Genomic DNA, 20895 nt, shown 5'->3' with positions numbered 1-20895 from the left:
AAGTCATTTTTGACTTATGATGATCCTAAGGCTTTTATCATGGGTTTTTCCTGACATGATTTGTTCAGAGGGAGTCTACCTTTGTCCTTCTCAGAGGCTGAGAGACTGTGGCTTGCTCAGGGTCACCCAGTGGATTTCCACAGCTGAGCAGAGATACCAATCTTGGTCACTCTGTGTCAAACTACTGTGCCATGCTGGCTCTGATTAAAACCATTTAAAATATTGCTTTGAAACAATGATTAAAAAGTAGTGCAGGAGCACAAACAGCAGTGGTGTGCATTCAGGTAAAAGTTTGTCCCGTTTCGTTTCCGGCTTTATTGCAGGTTCTGATCTATTTTCGGAAAGCCTCCCAAAATTGGGGGAAGGGGGTTGTTTTTTTTGGGGGGCCCAAAAATCGGCCCATTATGGGTGGGGGGGGGGTTCCCATACACTTGCTCCCCTTCCTGAGATGCTTGGTTGCCTGGTAGGCACTGTGCTTCTTTTCCTCCTTCTCCCTCCCTCGCACCCACAATGCCCTGCATTTATTCATGGGAGTAATGGCTGGGCAGCCCCCATCCCTCCCATCCGCACCTCAGCAAGCAAGCAGGAAGGAACCACTGCCCCTCCCTCCTTTCAACTTGGAGAGTGTGGTGGGTGGTGGGATGTGTCACTGTGCAAGTACTCGGCTACAGGCAGGCACTGAGAGGTGTGCACAAGCTTTCCAGGCCTGCCTGCATGCCCCATGCCACAACACATACACGCACCTGGAAAGGAGGGAGGGAAAGTGGTTCCTTCTGCCCTGATGCTGAGGTCCAGTGTGGGGCTACCCGGCCGTGACTCCCGTGAGTGAATGCAGGGCATTGTGGGTGCAAGGGAGGGAAGAGGAGAAAGAGAAGAAGCGTGTACACATGAAATTTCAGCTCCACATGAAAGCAGGCTTTTGTGTCGAGCTGAGTTTCGTGTGGGGAGGGGACTTCCTGTTTCGTGCTTCAGAACAAACAGAAGACACAAAAAACACTGAAGAAATGGTAAGAATGAATTTCACACACATGTCTAATAAAAAGCGTGTTAGAGATCAATTTCCAAAGGCTTGCTGGAGTTTAAAGATCTCAATCTGCTTCTAAAAACATAGCAAGGAAGGGACTATTCTAACTTTCCTAGGAAAACAGTCCCAAAATTTGGGAGGAAGCCACAGAGATGCCCATCTCCTACATCATTCTCATCATCATCTCTCTATTGTCATCTATCTATAGCATCAGGTCTCTACTCTCAGGCTTACAACCTAAAAGATAGTACACACAAGGAAACAGGATGGCAGTGTGGGAAGGGATTTAGTCCAGCAAATGTTCTCTGCTCTTTTTCCTTCCCACATTTCCATCAAACATGCCTGTGAAGGATGCAGGATAAAAAGATGTGCCTCCTCTGAAAATCTTAGAATTTGTGTCCGCTCAAATGGAAAAATTCAGTTCTTTCTATAACCCTATAGTTTAAGGGGCTTGGTTTATTTAGCCTACAGAAAATTGAGAGGTGGTAGCCATCTATCAATATCTGCAGAGATATCATGTCAAAAATTGAGTGACTTTGTTTCCTAATTTTCCAGAGACTGGAACATGAACAAAAGCATTCAAATGACAAGGAAAATGATTTTTCCTAAATATTTAAGGAAACTTTATGACAGTTAGAGTTGTTTGGCAGTGGAATAAACTATCTTGGAGGGTGACAGATTCTCCTAGTTTGGAAGTCTCTAAAGAGCAGCTGGATCTGGATCTGTGTATTCCTTCATGATAGATGGTTGGACTAGATCAGGGGTCCCCAAACTAAGGCCCGGGGGCCGGATGCGGCCCTCCAAGGTCATTTACCTGGCCCTTGTCCTCAGTTTTATAATATAATATATTGTATATACATATAATATTGATAATAATATTATAATGTAATACAATATAACACTAATAATAATAATACCATACAATAGTATTAATTATATATTATATATTACTAATAATATTACAGCATAGTGGTATAGTTCAATATAGCAATATATAATGCTAATAGTGTGCTATGCTAATAATATAACATATTGTATGTACATATAATTTGTAAGCCACTCTGAGTCCCCTTTGGGGTGAGAAGGGTGTGATACAAATGTAGTAAATAAATATAGTAAATAAATAAATAAATTTTAGACTTAGGCTCACCCAAAGTCTGAAATGACTTGAAGGCACACAACAACAACAATCCTAATTAATTTGACTATCTCATTGGCCATAAGCAGGCCCACACTTCCCATTGAAATCCTGATAAATGTATGTTGGTTAAAATTGTTTTTATTTTTAAATATTGTATTGCTTTTTCATTGTTATTTCATTGTTGTTGTTGTTGTTGTTGTTGTTGTTGTTGTTGTTGTTGTTTTTGCACTACAAATAAGACATGTGTAGTGTACATCGGAATTTGTTTGTATTTTTTTTTAATGATAATTTGGCCCCTCAACAGTTTGAAGGATTGTGGACTGGCCCTCTGCATAAAAAGTTTGGGGACCCCTGGACTAGATCGTTCTTGAGGATCCTTCCAATTATATGATTCTATGCCGATATGCAAATTATCTTCACTTTCACCTAATCATGCACCCAACTTCCCTTTGGCGTTTCACAGCCCAAGTCCAGATGGAAGGAATAGAGCACCTGATACAACCAAAGATCCCCACCTTATCTTGATAGGTATATGAAACACTTGAACTTTATTCTGTTTGCTAGAAGATTCATCTTGTGACATGACCCATAATTGTTTGTTGCTTGTATTGTTGACTAGCAGGATTTTCTTTTACCGGGAGAAGTATCCGTCCTCTATATCCAACTATTTTCAACATGCTTTATATATGAGATTATTTTGATCAGAATAGTTTGAAATAAGGCAACATTGTAAATTGCTTGAGGCAGATAATGAATGCCAAGTTTCAAATTATTATCTCAACAGTCAACGTTTGTGTAATAAAAAATAAGCTATTACTAGTGGTTTTTATTTGCCTTAAATACTGGGCCTTTTTTAATTCACAAATTTCAAATGCCATAGAGAGAGGAAGTGGAGAGTGGGGAAATTTTTAAACTTATCAGCATGATGCCTCTATGTAGGTTTACTATTTATGGAGAGCAGAAGGGTAAAACCAAAACACACCAAAAGTATAAATTTCCAGAAGTTTGCACAAGCCAGTTATCTTTCTGAGAAACGCAAGAGATGATCACCTACTGGGATGAGGGACCAATATCAAACAGTAGAGAATACATGCGCCCATAAAAAAATGCATAAATATGACTTGGGACTGAATATGTATGCAAGGACAGGGGAGCCCACTTTCTTTTGTGTCAGGAAAAGCTAACAAATAAAAACAACAGTCATTTCCGAACATAATTTATAATTTACACTGGAGAGTAAAAGAGATACTAGTCTTATAAAATGAAGAAGGTTGCAATTCTCCTTTAACCAGAGAATCCTAACATTATTAAAAATGAAAAAGCTGGGCAATAAGTGTGCTGTCTCTCTGTGTTATTTATTGATTGTAGCGGAGTAGAGGTTTTAGTTATATACCTGGATCTGTATTTACAGAAATGATTTCTCTATACAGCTTCAGAAATCTGCAGTTGGCTTTATTAATTATGCAAGTAGTTGTACAGACATCTTGTTACTGGTTTCTTGGTTCTCCTGTATGGCAAGAGTGCCCTCTTGTGGATATAGATAATTTTAAAAGGAGTTGCTTTGATTTTGATGCAACTGATTAACCAATTATTGGGATTAAATACTATAAAATGGATCATGCACACAAAGTATAACGTATGAGTACATCAGTACACAGTTATCTGCATACATACAAAAGAAGGCATTTAGGAGCTGGGAAGAGCTCTATGGACAAATCCATCCACGCTTAAGAAAGTTGAAGTTGTGGAGTGCCTTCAAGTGTTTTCTTTTCTTTGAATCTAAGAGGATATGAATTGCCCAAGGTCACCTGATGGATTTCTGTGACCAAACAAAATCCAGACTTTGGTTTCTAGAGTTGTAGTTCAGTCTTTATTTGTATATTTTTTTAGGTGCCTTCCCTTTAGCTGGTTTCAGGGGGCACTGACTTCCACTGCTACTTGATTCTGGAGAAGATCACGAAATCAACTTGAAATGCTCTTACTGGAAAGACAGGAATAATTTAAAACACTATATGATACATGGAGTCCTCTCTTGGTTCCATGAGCTGGAGACATTTTTTTTAAGGTACATCAACTGGTATTCTGTTGGTGCATTTTGATTTAATAAGCCTGCACAATAGTAAATCCCTTTTTTTATTGTTGTTGAGGTCTGAATTCTCTGTAAACCATACAACCAAAATTCCCACCCAACCCCTTTCTCTCAACTGCAGCCCCACAAAGTCAATGGAAGGTCTTTTTTTAAAGAGCAGAGAAAAATATCTGAGAGTACTTTTTGAGTACAGCCCGAGACCTGAACTAGTTCCCTCCTGTCCCTTCTGAAGGCTTTATTCCCTTCTGGCATTAGGGCAATGAAATTCTATTCAGTCCATATTTATAGCACCATTCAAATCGTAAAGCAATTACAAAAATATTAAAACAATATAATTAAAGGCTAGTTATAAAAATCAGCTTAAAGCACCCAGCCACTCTGAAATGACATCTACTGTAACCACTGAGAAGGCCCTTTATGCATTCATGACCTGCTTCACTTTAGGCAGAGCCTCCAAAAAGACTCTTTATTGAAAATGAGGTACATACTTATAGAGACAAGTTTCTTTCAAGTAGCATGATCCTAATTAAACATTGAAGATCAAAATCCAAACTTAGAACTGGTCCTGAAACAGATGGAAAGCCAGATTTAAGGTAGTAATGTACAATTTAAATTAGCAGCCACATCCACTTGCATGACACATCCTCAGGACCTGGCCAGCAGATGTGAAACTAGATTAATCATTTAGAGCTCCTGAAGAATTAGGAAAAAATCTGGGAAAGTGGGAAATTCAGAAGTATCTGTCTTAGCTTTAATGGTTCATCCTCACAGGGTTTCATTGGGCTTCTATTTGGTTACATCTGCTTTTATCTTTACTACTTTTTCTACTCTTACTAATTTTTATTACTGTACTATTTGGGTACCCAGCAAAGCCTGGGTTATTTGAAAAAGGCATTGATTGTTTTTGGATGCTAGGCAATATCAGTTTGATAATTTGTAATTCTATTAGAAAAAAGTCAGTCTTTGTTTTTGGTTTTTATTAATGTTCCCATTAGAAAATGCATAAGGATGTGGGTGAACTATAGTTCCCAAAATCATGGGTCAATCCTCCCCAAACCCCATCTGTATTCAAAGCTGGCCATGTGGTGTGTGTGTGCCAAGTTTGGTCCAGATCTATCTTCGCCTGGGTTCAGTGCTCTCCGAATGTGGTTGAACTACAACTCCCAGAATGCAAGGACAACCCTACCCCCAACCCCTCCAGTATGTTCAGTTGATCATGGGGATAATCCTGTGCTGTTTGGTCCCAGCCCACATGGATTAGAGGTATAATATGGAATTGTATTAGAGGGCCTAGAGGAGCCCACAATCACTCCTAGGGAGCATTTTATGGATATTGAACTCATGGATACGAGGGCCATATGCATGATAAAAAGGGAATTCAATTAAAAACATTATTCCAGGGTGGTGGTGGGTAGGGGTAAGAGCACAATAGAAGTGTAATATCAATGGTGTATAGTTTGAGAAGCATGACTATGAAATCAGTGAAGAGAGAAATAAATACAAAGTGAACTGTATTCTTCCTAGACTTCCTGTTTTGAAACACTGCTAATTTCACACATAAAATGATTACTGTGACTGTAGAATTTTATTCATATGCCTTTTTATCACTTAGCTAAAATTCAAGAATTAAATAAAAGAGAGACTTTCCCATCTTCCTCAGGGTGCCTTACTACTACCATCATACCAAGACATCTCCATCAAGACAGGGCATTTTAATAAGCTGCACATCAGGTTCTACAAAATTCAGGGAAAAGAAACCCCTACCATAGTACAGGCCCAGAGTTACAAACATCTGACTTACAAATGACTCATAGTTAAGAACAGGGGTGAGACAGCAGGAAGTGAGAGAAAACTACCTCTCAGAAGGGAAATTCACTCCTTGAAAGAGTTATCATGGGGAAAAGGTGTCTCCACTGAAGCTTTTATCACCAGTCCTTGTTTCAACAAATCCTTTTTTTCAAAATCCAATTATCACAGGGCCAGTAAAACAAACATCACAGGGTTAACCCTTCCCTATACTATCCAAAGCTTACACACACACACACATATTTGGCTGGAGTTACACTTAAAATGTACCTGTCCCAACTTACATACAAATTCAACTTAAGAACAAGTCTATAGAACCCATCTGTTCGTAAATTGGGTACTGCCTGTACTAGTATCTTTCTGAAAAAGAATATGTAGGTAGAGCTGATCCTTATCATTTACTGTGGAAACTGAATTTTTAACTTTCAAGGTAGTTTGACATCGATATTCCTTTTCAGTTGCCAATGTGAACTTCCATTTACAAATAAGACAAAGTTTTAAACTGATCTGAGAGTGAATTGATTTTTTTACACTTTTATCTCTGTTCCAAGGAGCTCAAGTCATCATTCTGGAAGGGAAGGGAAGTGTCTCTCTCTTCAGTATTATTATGTTCATTGTTTAAGCTTTGTTTTTGTGTATTTTAATATTTATTTTATAGAAGTACATTTGAATATATTTATCTGTGGTATTTTACAATGTTTTTAATTATTCTGTAACCTGCCTCAAGTCATGAGGAGAGGCAGGTAAGAAACTGAATTCTTCTTCTTCTTCTTCTTCTTCTTCTTCTTCTTCTTCTTCTTCTTATTATTATTATTATTATTCTTGGGGCAACAGGTTAGGTAGCTTAGGTTAACTCAAGCTCATCCATTAACATAATTGACTAACCCCACTATTCACTGGTTTTTAATGGCTATGTAGATTTTAATGTAGGTCTTCCCAGTCCCATTCAAGCCTAACTGCCATGTTGGCTCTCACGTGAGAACATCAACAAAGCTCATTTAAGAATAGGCTCTGCGTGGTTTTCTTAATGTATTGTAATTTCTTTTGTTGTGTAGGAACAGGTTGCAGAACCTTTTATTGCATTAGAAGCCTCAGTATTAATTTTGATGTTCAAGGTTTCAGAAAAAAATGCCAGAAATTTTAATCATATGCAAGCTATTTTAATACGCTAACTCAAAACCTAACCAGGCAAAACAAGCAGAAACAATAGTCAGCATAAACTCACAAGACAGTTTATTGGAATTATGACAAAAGATTTAATTTTGATTCGTTTTCCATTTTATGCTTTTATTTTAAAAGTACATATAAATCCAAGAATGTGAAATAAACTCACAAACACAAAAGAAAAATTGTTTGTGTGACTCAAAAAAATTACATACTGGATATTCATAACATCTACTATCTATCTGAGAAAGAGTACAACAGAATGGGGAGAACACTGGAGTCATTCAAACGGTAAAGTTCTATTTTGAAAGACAATTACTTAACATTTTGCATTCGGATTACTGAGAAAAGATGATGAAATTGCAAGACGAGAAAATACAACTTGAATTTCAAAATGCCTAAAACCTCATTCAATCTTATCAAGTAAAACAGATGTGCTATAGTAAATGCTTCCCACAGATGAACCTTCAGAATTACTGCAGTAGTTATACAGAAAGCTTTTTCTAAGTTTTTATTGCTGTGAAACAAGGATGGCACACTTATTTCCAGCAACGTTTACTAACTAAAAATAAATCAGCGGAAACCATCCTAATATGCTGGTTAACAAACCAGAAGAATTTGTTTTTGTGAAGATTGATTTTTTATAATTACCATGCCAAAAAGCTTTGACTAGTAAGTAAGCAATGCATAAATCAAATCTTAAATTAAAACCACTTATTTCATAGACTGAGTTCAACAAGAGGTTTATAATATTGTAGGTATTACAGAACATGAGATTTAGAACAGGTATAATGTAACTGCTTGCCATCTATGACTAAAATATCAAGATGTGAGAACATATAAAATGTTCACTGTCTGTTCAGATCTTATTTTTGTTTTATGCATTTTCATTGTATTATGATATAATCACAACAGTGAATTGTGCAGGAACTCTCTATATAAGGAATGCTTTTGATTGGGCCCTAACAGATCAGGTAGCTTTAATGCACTTTCTACAGCATGCCGTGAACTCAAAATATCCCACTGATATTTTACATTAAAATTTAAAAATTATAAAGCTAGTGAAAATTAGATACTTCATCATGCAAAAAAGGAAAGAAAAACAACCCTCTTCAATCAATGCAATTAAATAATGAAAAAATCCTCCTGCAGAAAGAACGATACAGTCAAACAATGTCAGCCCCCAAACTTACAATATTAATAGTTGCCAGAAGGATGCGTATCAATAATAAATGTAAGAACTATTTGCTTTGCCTGTTTCTGAGATAAATAAGGTACAGAATCCATGTAAAGTGCACCTGGTGAACGAATTCTTTACAGCTATACCAATAAGCAATACAAGCTAATCTTTTTACTCATTCTACCCTATTAAGTAGTAAATATAGTAGATGAAATCTAAATTACAATCTTTTATATTTGAATTAGGCTTTCTGTGCCATTTACTTTAAAAAGAAACTAAATACATCTTCATAAATGCTGTAAAGTTGAGAAATACTTTATGACTATTGTAGGCTGGTGTTAAAAAAATGGGTTATATTACTCTGTATTTTTTTCTTCTTAAAGAACACTCAACAACATGTTTTCTTAAGGCTCTGAGATAAGCAGTCACTTTTCTTAGATCTTTTGGCAAGAAATATTAGAATATAGCAAGGCTATTTGACATTTCTGAATCTGAATGTTCACCTTTTATTATAGCCAGCTCATTCAGTGTCTGCAGTTATTGCACTCATGTATTCCTTGGAATACATTCACGTCAACACAGTAACAATGATTGCAATATAGCCATGGTAAAAATAAAGTGTTCTAATTTAATATGAGATGAAAAATATCTGCACATTCAATGTTCTTTAGAGAATATATGCAGACAGTCCTCACTGATGTCTCCATATAGTTGTTCAGTTATTTGCACATAAAAATTCACTAACCCTCATCAATACAAATGTGTCAGGGAGCAAAAAGATTCATCATGCAAATTCGTAATTAGTGCTGTATACTGCTTTGGAATATATTTCTATCAGAGTTAAAAGAGAATTTTTCTCAAAAAAAAAAGGTAATGAAAAGTGGATTTAAAATAGAAGTCTACCATTGAATTGGAGTGCTGGTAGCAAAGTTATGTTTCACTTCATCGCCATACTTTAGTCTTCCTGAAAGACTACCAATATTTGTCCATGTATTTCTTAGTAAATGCTACATTTCAAGGATTATGGAACTATCACCTCCACTTAAAGTTACTTTTCTCTGTAATATGTCAAGTAGGCTTTCAGTGATTCAGGAAGAGGGAGACTCATAATTTTTTCTCTCAATAGATTTCGTGGGGGTTCTTCTGGCTTCAAGGCTTCAGTATGTTCTTTCTCATCCTCTTCTTTGTTGTCTTCTTCCATCTTTTCATCTTCTTCACTATCTAGAGGCTGGGGAATGAGTTGATTGCCTACAAACACATAGGTATTAATTCTGCGCCTACGGCACCTTCTGCGTTTACGTTTTGGTGGAGGCTTTTGAGCAATACCCTTGGCTTGCATTTCTTCATTTATATAATTCCTAAGAGTGCGTCTAATGTAGATCCGTGCCAAATCTTGTAGATTCCTAACAGAACAGGGTGCTGAAAAGAAAGAAAAAAATAGTATTGCTCTCATAATAAAACACTAAATTAACATGCCAAACAATGATGTGAAAAACTTCTAAAAGGTGCACATTTTGAACCGATTTTAAGGGGGTGTTTCCAGACTTAGTCATATTCAAGAACAGGCTCACCAAAATCAATGGGGAATAATCATGAATACGTAAGAATAAATGTGAAACCAATCAAATAATACTGTGTAAAGTACCCCCCCCCCCCCCAACAAACTCAGTATAAAATATATCTTCATTTAATGTTGTAAAAACTATTATAGTGGCTGGGATCTAAATGATTAGCCTAGTTCAACAGGTCTGATAGGACTTTATCAGCAGTTCTATTTTATGCTAAATCAGTTTTGAATTATATTCAGTATGTTATATAGTGGCATACGGCTTTTTCTGATCATTAAGACTGGGAAGAAGAAGTTAAGGGGGGGGGGGGGTTGAAATGAGTTTGAGACTTTAAATGTCCAGTATTCAAACAGTCATGGGACATACATTTTAAAACATAATTTATAAAAACAAAAAAGATATTGATCTTGAATTCTCTTCTGAGATATTTCTGAACACTTCTCATTTATAGTCATTTTGTTTATTCTTATTTCTTTTATTATTCATTTGAGGCAATCAAAATGTATTCTTCCTCCTAAAAACCCTAATCCAAATCAGGTTGATATACAATACAAACTGATACTCAGAAACAACATAAATGAGAAAGATACAAAGATAAATGACAGAGGTAAAAAGAGCACCTGGCACTCAGATTTATTTATACAGGACAGGGTGAGTAAATTGCAGTCCACTGAGTCCACACGGGGAGATGGGCAGGATATAAATAAAGTTTTACTTACTTACACTGGCAAATTGTAGCTCAAATTATGCATTTTTTTAAAAAAAACAACACAACTTTTTTTGTTTCAGAATGTCCTCAAATACACTTATGGAGCATGGAACCTCTGCCACCTAAGGTTCAAACAAAATTTGCCCTGAAATGCTCCAAAATGTACAGTAGGGTAGCATGTGGGATGTACCACACACACATTTTGTGGGTCCTCTGGGTCCATTTAGGGTTACGGAAGGTTTTTTTGAATCTCAAAACATGGTGAAAATGCCATCATACAGGCATGGTTAACAAAAAATCAGGAACAGGTGTGTGTCTCCTAGTGGGATTAAATGCTCCTTGAACCTTCAACAGTTGCTCACTCTGTGGGTTTAGAAAAAATGGTGCAGAGTTCCCAGAATCTCTATGGATCGCACACTATAGACAAACGTTTTCTTTAAGTTTAATTTTACCAACATACACTTCACATTAATTAGTATCACATTGCTGTAATCAAAAATGGTTGCTGCTACACCAATTGTAGGATGAGAGATAAAGGCAGGTAGGCAGAACAGAAATTTTATAACAGCATCATCTAAGCTATTTTGTGCTACACTCAACAGAGTTTATAGTATTTCATTTATAAAATTAGGTTTTATGAATAATAATATAGCTGTTTTTATTCAGCTCAGGCATAAAATCTTCTTTTATCTATCAAATTCTATCATCAGTGTCACAAGAAAAGCCCGACCAGAGTTAAATTACTTTCAAAAACATGAATACATAAGCAATGATGTCACCCAAATACATAACTGACCTCTTTCCTCTCTCAGTCACTCTTACCTGAGTATTAACCCCATCTCCCAATCTGCCTATGATACATGAAAGTTGGATTTGGTCATTACTGGTTTTAGATCAACACATTATTATGATTATTCTATTTTTCCTACAGCTCTTAGCAAAATTTCAACATTTCAGAGTTAAAGTGAGTGTCAAAAATAATCATAATGAAAATGCTATGTTTATGTAATGGGTATGTGTTAGAGCAGGCATGAGCAAACTTTGGCCCTCCAGGTGGTTTGGACTTCACACAATTTCTAACAGCCTGTAAGCTGATTGGGATTTCTGGGAGTTGGTCCAAAACACCTGGAGGACTGACGTTTGCCTATGCCTGTGTTAGAGGGATCATCATTTAGATCCAAAGGATTGTTTGCACATTTCCACTCATGTCTCTAATTACCATAATTTCAGCATTCTGCTGTATCTCACATCATTCCTGCATTTCCTGATAACTCTACGAGCAGAATGCAATTTCTGATTCTTAAATTCCAACCCAATATGCCAGGAATGACAGAAGACCCTACAAAGGAGCCATCAAAAGTGACCCCCTTCTCCTTCCCATATACAATTTGTTTTTACAACTTTAAGTCATAAATACCATCTCTACCAAACAGAAACTGTGTCACAAGGTAAACCACAACAAATGGTACTTACGTAGACCCACAGTATCATTTTTGCTAGTATCACTCTTGCTTGGCTGCACAAGTGGAGCAAATGAAACAGCAAGGATATTTTTGCTTTCCCAAGTATTCTGTCCAGTTCTCAGGATTTGGGTGAGCTGCATAAAATCATTAGAGATTAATGACACAAAGAGATTAAACACATGGTTTCATCTACATATTTACTATCCATACTCTGTCCCAATTCAGACCTAACGACAAGCCAACAACAAGCCTTGGACCCATGAGCTTTTCCCTTCCATAAGAGCTTGGCATGTTCAGCATGCAAAAGAAAAGGTTGAGAGAAGACATGATAACCATGTATAAATATGTAAAAGGATATCATAAGGAAAAGTGCAAGCTTGTTTTCTGCTGCCCGGGAGACTAGGACTCAGACCAATGGTTTCAAATTCCACGTGAACATTAGGAAGAACTTTCTGACCATAAGAGCTGATCAACAGTGAAACTTTCTGCTTCGGAGTGTGGTTCAAGCTCTTTTCTTGAAGGCTTTTAAACAGAGACTGGATAGGCATCTGTTGGGGGTACTTTGTGCTTTTCCTGCATGGCATGGGGTTGGACTGGATAGCCCATATCTCTTCCAAGTGTATGATTCTATGAATTTATTCTTCATCTAGTGTGGCTGTTTCTAGATATTTTCACTTTTCTTTTTCTTCAGTTTACTAACTTCACTTTATTGTCTAGTTCAAAACTGGAGACAGCATGGTTGACCTTAACTATGGATGTATTTTTCACTTATTTTAGCTTGTCCAGATGAATGAAAAGAATTGAATCACCACAATACCACGAGACCTTTTTCAAAATCCGATAATTTTGCATGTTTGGGGTCTTTTTGAAAATGTTATTATGGGATTTTCACACAAAACACAATATACTTTGTATAAAATGTCCTTAAAGGCACCCCCCCCCCCCAGCAAAATAATTTTCTTCGGCACCAAAGAGGACAGGTTGCTTACCTGTAACTATTTATTTGAGTGGTCATCTGTGAATTCACACAATTGGGTAATCTGAGCAGGCACCGAGCACTGTTCAGAACCTTCTAGAATCACTAGCCACAAAAGTTTTGGTGGTAACCCTGCCCACCATCCCAAGAGTATATAAGGCCTGGTTCCTTTGCTTCTTGCTGCAGTCGGTTCAGAAACCTTCACTCGGCAAGCTTGTTAGTTCTTCGGACTTTGCTTGCTCCTTCAGTGACTTTGGACTACTATTTTCTCTCACAGGAGCTTCTTCCATTCCAGCTTGTGTTGTAGAGGTTCCTGCTTTGGTCTCGCTCCATGAGTATGGTGCTTGAGGTTTAGTCAAATATAGCCTCCATGACCCACTTTAAGTGGTGTGAACAGTATGCGGGCAAGCTTCTTGACATTGACTGGGGGCCCCACTGTGAAGATCTATCAACCAGACTTGGTCAACTCCAGAAGTGGCGCATCACATCAATTACCTCAAACTACAGGCAATCCTCAAGGCCATGAGGAACACATAAGAGGTTCCACAATACAAATATTGATAGACAACACCACTGTCATGTCTTGGTTCTGTGTCAGAGCCCCTCTGAACCCTTTGGTGAGGTGCTGTGATGACTCATGGGCCATGTAGTCCCGTTCCTAGTACTATTGTGGCAGACGAAGAGGAAAACTTGGGTTTCCCACCGTTTCAGCCAGAATTGGAGCCCTTGCACCTGCAAGATGTTTGCCCACCAGAAGTCAGCCAAACAAGCCTTGAGCAGAAATCTCCCCCATTTTCTCGCCGGGATTATTATAATCGAGATAGAGGTGCTCGGGAGGTGACTCGCAGGAGCGCCAGGATAGCTGCCAGACAATTAGCTGATTAAGTCTGTTTCCCTTGGGAAACTTTAAGGAGTCATGCATCTGGACACAGTATGGGTTTCGTTTCTTGTTCCCCAGGGAAAGTGTTCCTTGGCGGGAAAACAAGATCCTATATAGGTGTTTGGCCGCAAAGAAATCCTTGCGGAGTCAATTCGTCACCTTGTGGAGTGAGATCGTGTGTGGACTACGCTACTCCAGACCCTTGCCTCCAGGACCAAGTTCCAAGCCTTGTTTCACGGACCTTGTTCTAGCATCAAGCTTTCCTCGTTCCACGGACCTCGCCACGGACCCTGTTCTTGCTTATAGTCTTTTGTAGCCACGTATCAAGCCTTGTTGCCAAGAATCTAGTTTGTTTCCAGCCTTGTTGTCAAGCTTCATTGGACTAAAGGACCCTGTCATTTCCCCACACTTTGCCTGGCAAAGTGTGTGTTTCGGTTATTGGATTATAACTTTGGACTCTAATATCACATATTGAACATTGTTTTCCTGGACTATATTTGACCTTTCCTGAAAGGTCTACTTCTGAACTATATTCTTCACTTGTTTTTATTGACTTTATATATTCCTTTAATAAAGATATTAGATAGATTCTGGTCTCTGTGCATGGTTATTGGTGCTCTGCAGCCTGGGTCCTGACAGGTGCTTAGGGGATGCTTTTCTCTTGGAGTGAAAACACCATGTCTTTGTGGTGTTTCCTCTGATCCCATTGATTCCAAGGGTCCTGGAAAACCTTCAGACCAATGCCTCTCTGCGATTCTGATCACCTCATGGTGACCAATGCGACATTGGTTCGGCGAGCTATTTATGATGTCTCAATGCAGATATCACTGTTTTGCTCAACGTGCAGATCTCTCAATTTCAGGCTGCCAGATCCATCATCTCGATGTAGAAAACTTTAATCTAACAGCATGGAGGATCGGGCTTTAGAACCTTTGAACCTGACCGTCTGCCGAACACCCAAAAGTCATATGGGTTGAAATGGGGTTGTTTTGTTGCTTTTTAACGAGAGTAATGGGTTGTCTCCCCACCATGCCACCTATGCTGATGTCCTTGATTTCTTGGGGACCCTGGCTGAAGAGTCTCTCTCCTTATCTTCTGTTAAAGTTTATTTGTCTGCTATTTCTTGGCATTTGCAGAGATTGGGCAGGCCCTCTTGTTTTTCTGATCCTTGGATCCAGAGCTTTCTGAAGACTTACAGAAATCTGCACCCACCTGTGTTACATCCAATCATGGTCTGGAGCCTTGAACGGGTGCTTTCGAAGCTTATGGACAAACTTTTTGAACCTTGGCCACATGAACTTTACACCTGTTGTCATTTAAACTGCCTTCTTGGTGGTGATTACTTCAGCATGCTGAGTTGGAGAACTCTGTGCCCTGCACCAGGACCATACATAACTGTCTGTTTGATCCGACAGGGTCATTCTCAGGCCTGATACTTTTTTTTTACTGAAAGTAACATCCTACTTTCATTTGAATCAAGACATTGTTTTACCTACTTTGTTTCCAAACCTGACCTCTTCACTGGAGAGAAAGCTTCATGTGAGGCGTTTCTTATTGTTTTACTTGGACAGAAGTCATGATTCCTCGAATCCAAGCATCCAATCTTGTCTCATTCTGTACTATTGTCATGTGTTTCATGACTCCCCTTGCCCCTTTGGGGCAGTTTCAAGAATAAAATTTTGTGTTTATTTGCTATGCAACATTTTAGTGGACTGTACTGAATAGTTATCCTGACTGTACAAGTTTATAATATCCGAATGTATGATGCTCATTGAGCATTTTATCTGTGGTTACATACACCAATGACTGTAAAGAGCCAATGACACTTTTCAAAAGTTTTTTTTTTTTTTTACTATTCTTCATTTATACTTTATTGATATTACACTGGAATCAAACCTTGGTGGTTGTACATGTGTTATGTGGTACATTCCACAATTTTTTAATGTACTGTTTACGGCTACATCATTCATGGTTAATAAACCTTTGTTGAATTTGTACCAGAGGCAATGGTCTGCTGTGTGTCCAGACTCCAATAACCTTTACTTGCTAGTCACACAAATGTGTGATTCACAGAGACCACGAAGATGAAGGACAAGTTGCTTGCTTACCTGTAATTGTATTTCTTCGAATGGTCATCTGTGAATTCACACAATCCCATCCATTCTCTCCAAACAACAGCCATGCCATCTCAGATTTCAAAATGGGCTGAAGCTGCGGCCTAGGAACTGAGGAGTTTCAGTGGTAACCAGGCCTTTTATACTCTTGAACTTTTCTGCCTAATGATTCTAGAAGGTTTCCGTAAAGTGCTCTGTGCCTGCACAGATTACCCAATTGTGTGATTCACAGAGACCACAAAGATAAGCAAAAAACTTTAGAAAATGTTCTTTACATCTTAGTCTTGCATATGGTTTACTAAAATAAAGCCAAATTCAAACACTGATCTTTTTTAAGAGACTGGGATATAAGATATAGCCCATTTTTGTTGATAGCCAATAGCAAAGAAGGAAAAGGAAAAGTGTGTCTTAAAGTGAAACACAAAGTAGATAAGCAACAACAAGCACTTTACTCAGGGAGTTGATAATATTAAAAACTGCTGTGATATGTCCTGACATTATCCAGAAGATGGGGGAACAGGTTGTGAGGATAAAACCTGTCCCTCTGCTCAGAAGCAAACACCCAAACTTAAACTGAGAGAACAGAAATCCTGTAACTTTTATACTGTATTTATCAATGTAATGTCATTTAACCATGAAACTTAGAAACACTTTCTGCATTCTAAAAAGTAACAATGTACCCTGTTAACCTTGAAAAGGTTTGAATATCTACCTCCATAAGTGGGTCTAATATAATAATAACAAAGACATACAGCATCCATTACAATCTTAATACATTTATATTATTAATCCTTGATATGATAAATTTTGTATAATTGAATGAATTGCCCAAGCAATGGGTAATTAATACTAGGCCTGTGCGATGGATGAAAAAAAATGTTTCAAAACTAGTGTTTCGTTTACTAAGTGTTTTTAAAGTGTCATTAATGAAAACTTCATTACTATAATGAGAGTAACAAAATTTCATTACTTTTTGTGTGTAGTAGTAATTGCGCGAGTGGGGAAACTTCAGGGGCGCCTTTCTCTCTCATTTTTACAGCTATTGGGGTGAAACTTGCTACAATGGCAGAACACATTTACCACTGTTAGCCCATCAACTTTCAGATCATTTCACTTATCCATGGATACTCGGGGAATATTCAAAGTTTTTATAAACAATGTTTATTTTTTTTAAAAAAAAACTACAAGAACTATCTCCTTGAATTTTCTACACAATTGGGATCATTCCCCCATCTTTCAGAAATATTCATAAATCTACTAATTTTAGGGATTTTAATTTTTTTTTTTTACAAAAACAGCTATCTCACTGAATGTCTCTCATATTAATAGAACTTGCACTTAGGGATTTCTTCCCAGCCCAGCACAGAGATTTACATACTAGAAATATCAGTCAGTCCTCTTCTTTGCAGATTCAACAATTTATTGGAACTCTGGCTGGCTGCTGCTATGGAGGGACAAATCTCTCCTCTATCCTAATTGGGGCTTTCTGATGCTGAACAGAATTCTGGCAAATGTAGTTTAGGGCAGGGCCTTTTGAATTCCCTGTCATAGGGCTCCTTGCCTTCCCAAACCACATTTTCCAGAATTCTGTGCTTTCTCAGTCGCTTTCCCAGCTCTGCTTTCTCCCTGCTGCTTCCCTCTCCTAATTTAAAGAGGAAAGGCAGCCTTTTTTGGCTTTGCTTTGCTTCCTTGCTTTGAAAATGAAACTGACTTTAGGAGGCTTCCGAGATTTACAAAATTTTAAAAAAAGTATTGGGTAAGTTTTGATTCTTACATTTTTTGGCACGAACCATGCCCATCATGAGTACAAACTTAACGAACTTGATACAACTTACAACTAACAAAAAATTGCACATCACTAATTAATACTCATGTTAAAATTTTGAAACAGAAGATATATAAACATAGTTGCATACATCTGGTTTAATTAAATGATAAACATTCACATTGCTAATTGGGTGTGCATAAATTTGTTTGGTAATTGCAATAGAAACAAGGATTAGATTTAGATGCTAGTTTTATGTTTTGAATTTCTAATTAGATATATGTTAACAGTAAACTTGCAATTTTCCTTGCAAACGTATTGACTTATAATTTATTGGTAGGCCAATTATTCACTTTGCTGGTCCATATTTCTTGTCCAATATTCATTTTCCTGAAATTGATAGTTCATTCAAAACTGAACAAAAATGATATAATGTCAGCTTTTCAAACTAAAGAGCATTTATATGACAATAACATATAGTAATAAAACAAACTGTTTGGTTTTATTGAGAAAGAAATGCAAAGCAGCTTATGAAAGGGTTTATTACTGAAAAAGACTGGTTTCTTAGGGATACTGTTACTCTGAGTAAGTCATGTTTCCCTGTGTTTAAATCTCCCCATATGTAAAATGGAGATAATTATTCTTACTGTAGAAAAGCAGTTTCATATCTATAAATGAAAAATAAGTACTAAGCATTATTGTACCTTAAAATGCACTGTTTTATGTTTTTAAACAAGGTATTCCTGACTCAAAAGGATAAAGAAAATGTTTTATTTTATCTTTATACTGAGCATTAGATTCAGCTATTTTATATATGTGTATGCATGTATAATATGGGAGAGTTTTATCCTGGTTGCTCTGTTTATATTATTAGGGCAGTTCCCAAGACACTGATTACTTTTTGAATTAGTTCCTTTGACATTCTAACATTCAACATGAAGTATACTGAAGTATCCTTCTTGTCCCATAGAAGTTTATTATTTAAATGTTAGCAGAGTATTGTGGATACAATTACAGAGAACCTTAAGGTTTTCTGCCTCGTAATTATATCTAAGCATTGCCTAGTTTATAAATTAAAATGACTTGATATAAGAAATGCAGGTCCCCCTTTTTAATGTAATTTACTTCCTTTTTGTTAAAAAAAAGTGTTACAAAGAAACAGACCAGTAGGTTGCTCGTTTCTTTACACTTAATGTCTTCGAATGATACCAGGACCTACACTTGACCGCACAGTCTAAGTACACTGGAAACAGCTTTGATGGTAAGAGCAGCATTGCACAAAGCCAAACCTTGCCCATGCTTCTCATTATAGCACTGGGCTGAGAGAGTACCAAATGGCTTGAGCTGCACCATTTCAGCACAGACACCTGTTCTGTATACTTCCCATCTATCTGTAGGCCATGTTGAGAATCCCACCAGGGAATACACCCTGGAGTTTAAACATTTTCTGTATAAAACAGGACACACAATCACAAAGCATTCTGAAAGGATAGCAGCTACTAAATAAAAGCGAGTTAAGTATGATATGTGTTAACAGTGATGATACTTAGTAATAGGGAGGGACAGCTTATTTTAGAGCAGGTCAGTAGTACTGCATAAGAACCCCTACCACCCTTGAAACTTGGTTGATATGTCAAAACAATATTACGTAACCAGATGAGACAATTTTCCTAGAGTAGAATTGAAAAACAACATAAGATTCACAGAGGAAGGGCCAAAGGAATCTTTCACACAAGCCATATTGTACAAGGCGGAGCACATCTCTGGAGGTTACAGGAAAGGAAAGAGTATTCTGCCTACAGTTATTATTTCCTCATGCACTTCTGTTATATACCACAATATTCATTTTATAGAGGCAATTGACAACAAGAGTAATGTTCTATATGAAATACTATATTTTCAGTATTAATTAAACATATAACAAGGAGACAAATCACCTGATCTTCTATAGGCATAACAAGAATGCCTCCAATTTTCAGTAAGATTTTCATATAGTTCTCATGGTCTTTTTGTACACCAGCTCCGCAGTAAATCCGATCATACTGATGGCTGTCTGATGCTATTTGTAAGCAGTTTCCAACTGCAAAGGCAGGTTCACAAAATTCAAATCTGAGGATGAACAAAATTCAGCTTTTAAAAAGCATGACATGAAAAAGGAACAGATTTTACTGGTTTAACGTTTGACAATAAATGCCTTATAAAATTAAAATATGCTTGAATGCTGCTAAACAAGCTGAGAAAACTGCAGACCATTCCAAAGGACAATAAAGCATTATTACTCCATTTAAAATTTGTATTTAATGAAGAAAAATGTAATGATTTGGGTAAGACTACAATAAATTTTGCCTCAGGTAGAAATGCAAACACAAAATTCTCCCTTTCCCAATTTTGAAAACTGTCTTCAACAGTGATGATCATCGTATTAAAACAGGAATTTAACATTATTTCTACAAGTTTGTAGCACTTCCATAACACAAAAGTATTCAAATTTACCATACTGGCAAACACACTGGCAAGTCTACCAGATGTAGTACAGTCAAATACTGTATGTCAGAAAATATAATGTTCACATTGTTCATGTTGAAAGTCAAACATGTTTTTTTATGCACCACATTAGTGTCTCACATCTACTAAAACAAAGAGCCATGAAGCTAACCCAAGCAAATAGAACAGCAATTTTCAACATGTTCTTACATACTATTTACAGTGGTTGCACCAAAGCAAAAGAGACAGTTGGCAGGGAAAAATGCCTAAATGGGTAGAAGTACTTTTGTTCTTTTGTACAAACTGTTGATGGTGTGCCTAATTTTATACTTATGACTTACATGAATTCATCCATTTCAATAAGAAACTCACACATCCACATACATCAACATCCCACAGTCAGTCAGTCACTCTCTCTCTCTCTCACACACACACACACACAGATTTTTTTCTAAAGTATTTTATTGTACGAGCAACCACTGTGACACAGCCCTTGATTAAAGTTTCCTATCTAAAAAAAAACAACAACCAT

The 20895-nt window shown here is 37.2% G+C and overlaps 1 protein-coding gene across 4 annotated transcripts in view; it reads right to left on the bottom strand.

Moving 5' to 3' along the window:
- Positions 1-7270: 7270 nt before the first annotated feature.
- The window catches only part of pcmtd1 (protein-L-isoaspartate (D-aspartate) O-methyltransferase domain containing 1), a 47615-nt gene continuing 33990 nt past the window's right edge, over positions 7271-20895 (bottom strand). For all 4 annotated transcript variants that reach the window (XM_008114858.2, XM_062980378.1, XM_008114857.2 and 1 more), the window contains 3 exons: positions 19817-19988; positions 12155-12278; positions 7271-9823 (listed from right to left, as the gene is read on the bottom strand). In XM_008114858.2, coding sequence (XP_008113065.1) covers positions 9453-9823; positions 12155-12278; positions 19817-19988 — 667 coding nt within the window. In that variant the 3' untranslated portion in view covers positions 7271-9452. The remainder of the gene's footprint in view (positions 9824-12154; positions 12279-19816; positions 19989-20895) is intronic.

This window comes from Anolis carolinensis, chromosome 4 (assembly GCF_035594765.1).
Source record: "Anolis carolinensis isolate JA03-04 chromosome 4, rAnoCar3.1.pri, whole genome shotgun sequence".
NCBI lineage: Eukaryota > Metazoa > Chordata > Lepidosauria > Squamata > Dactyloidae > Anolis > Anolis carolinensis.
This window is presented reverse-complemented; position numbering and strand designations above follow the sequence as displayed.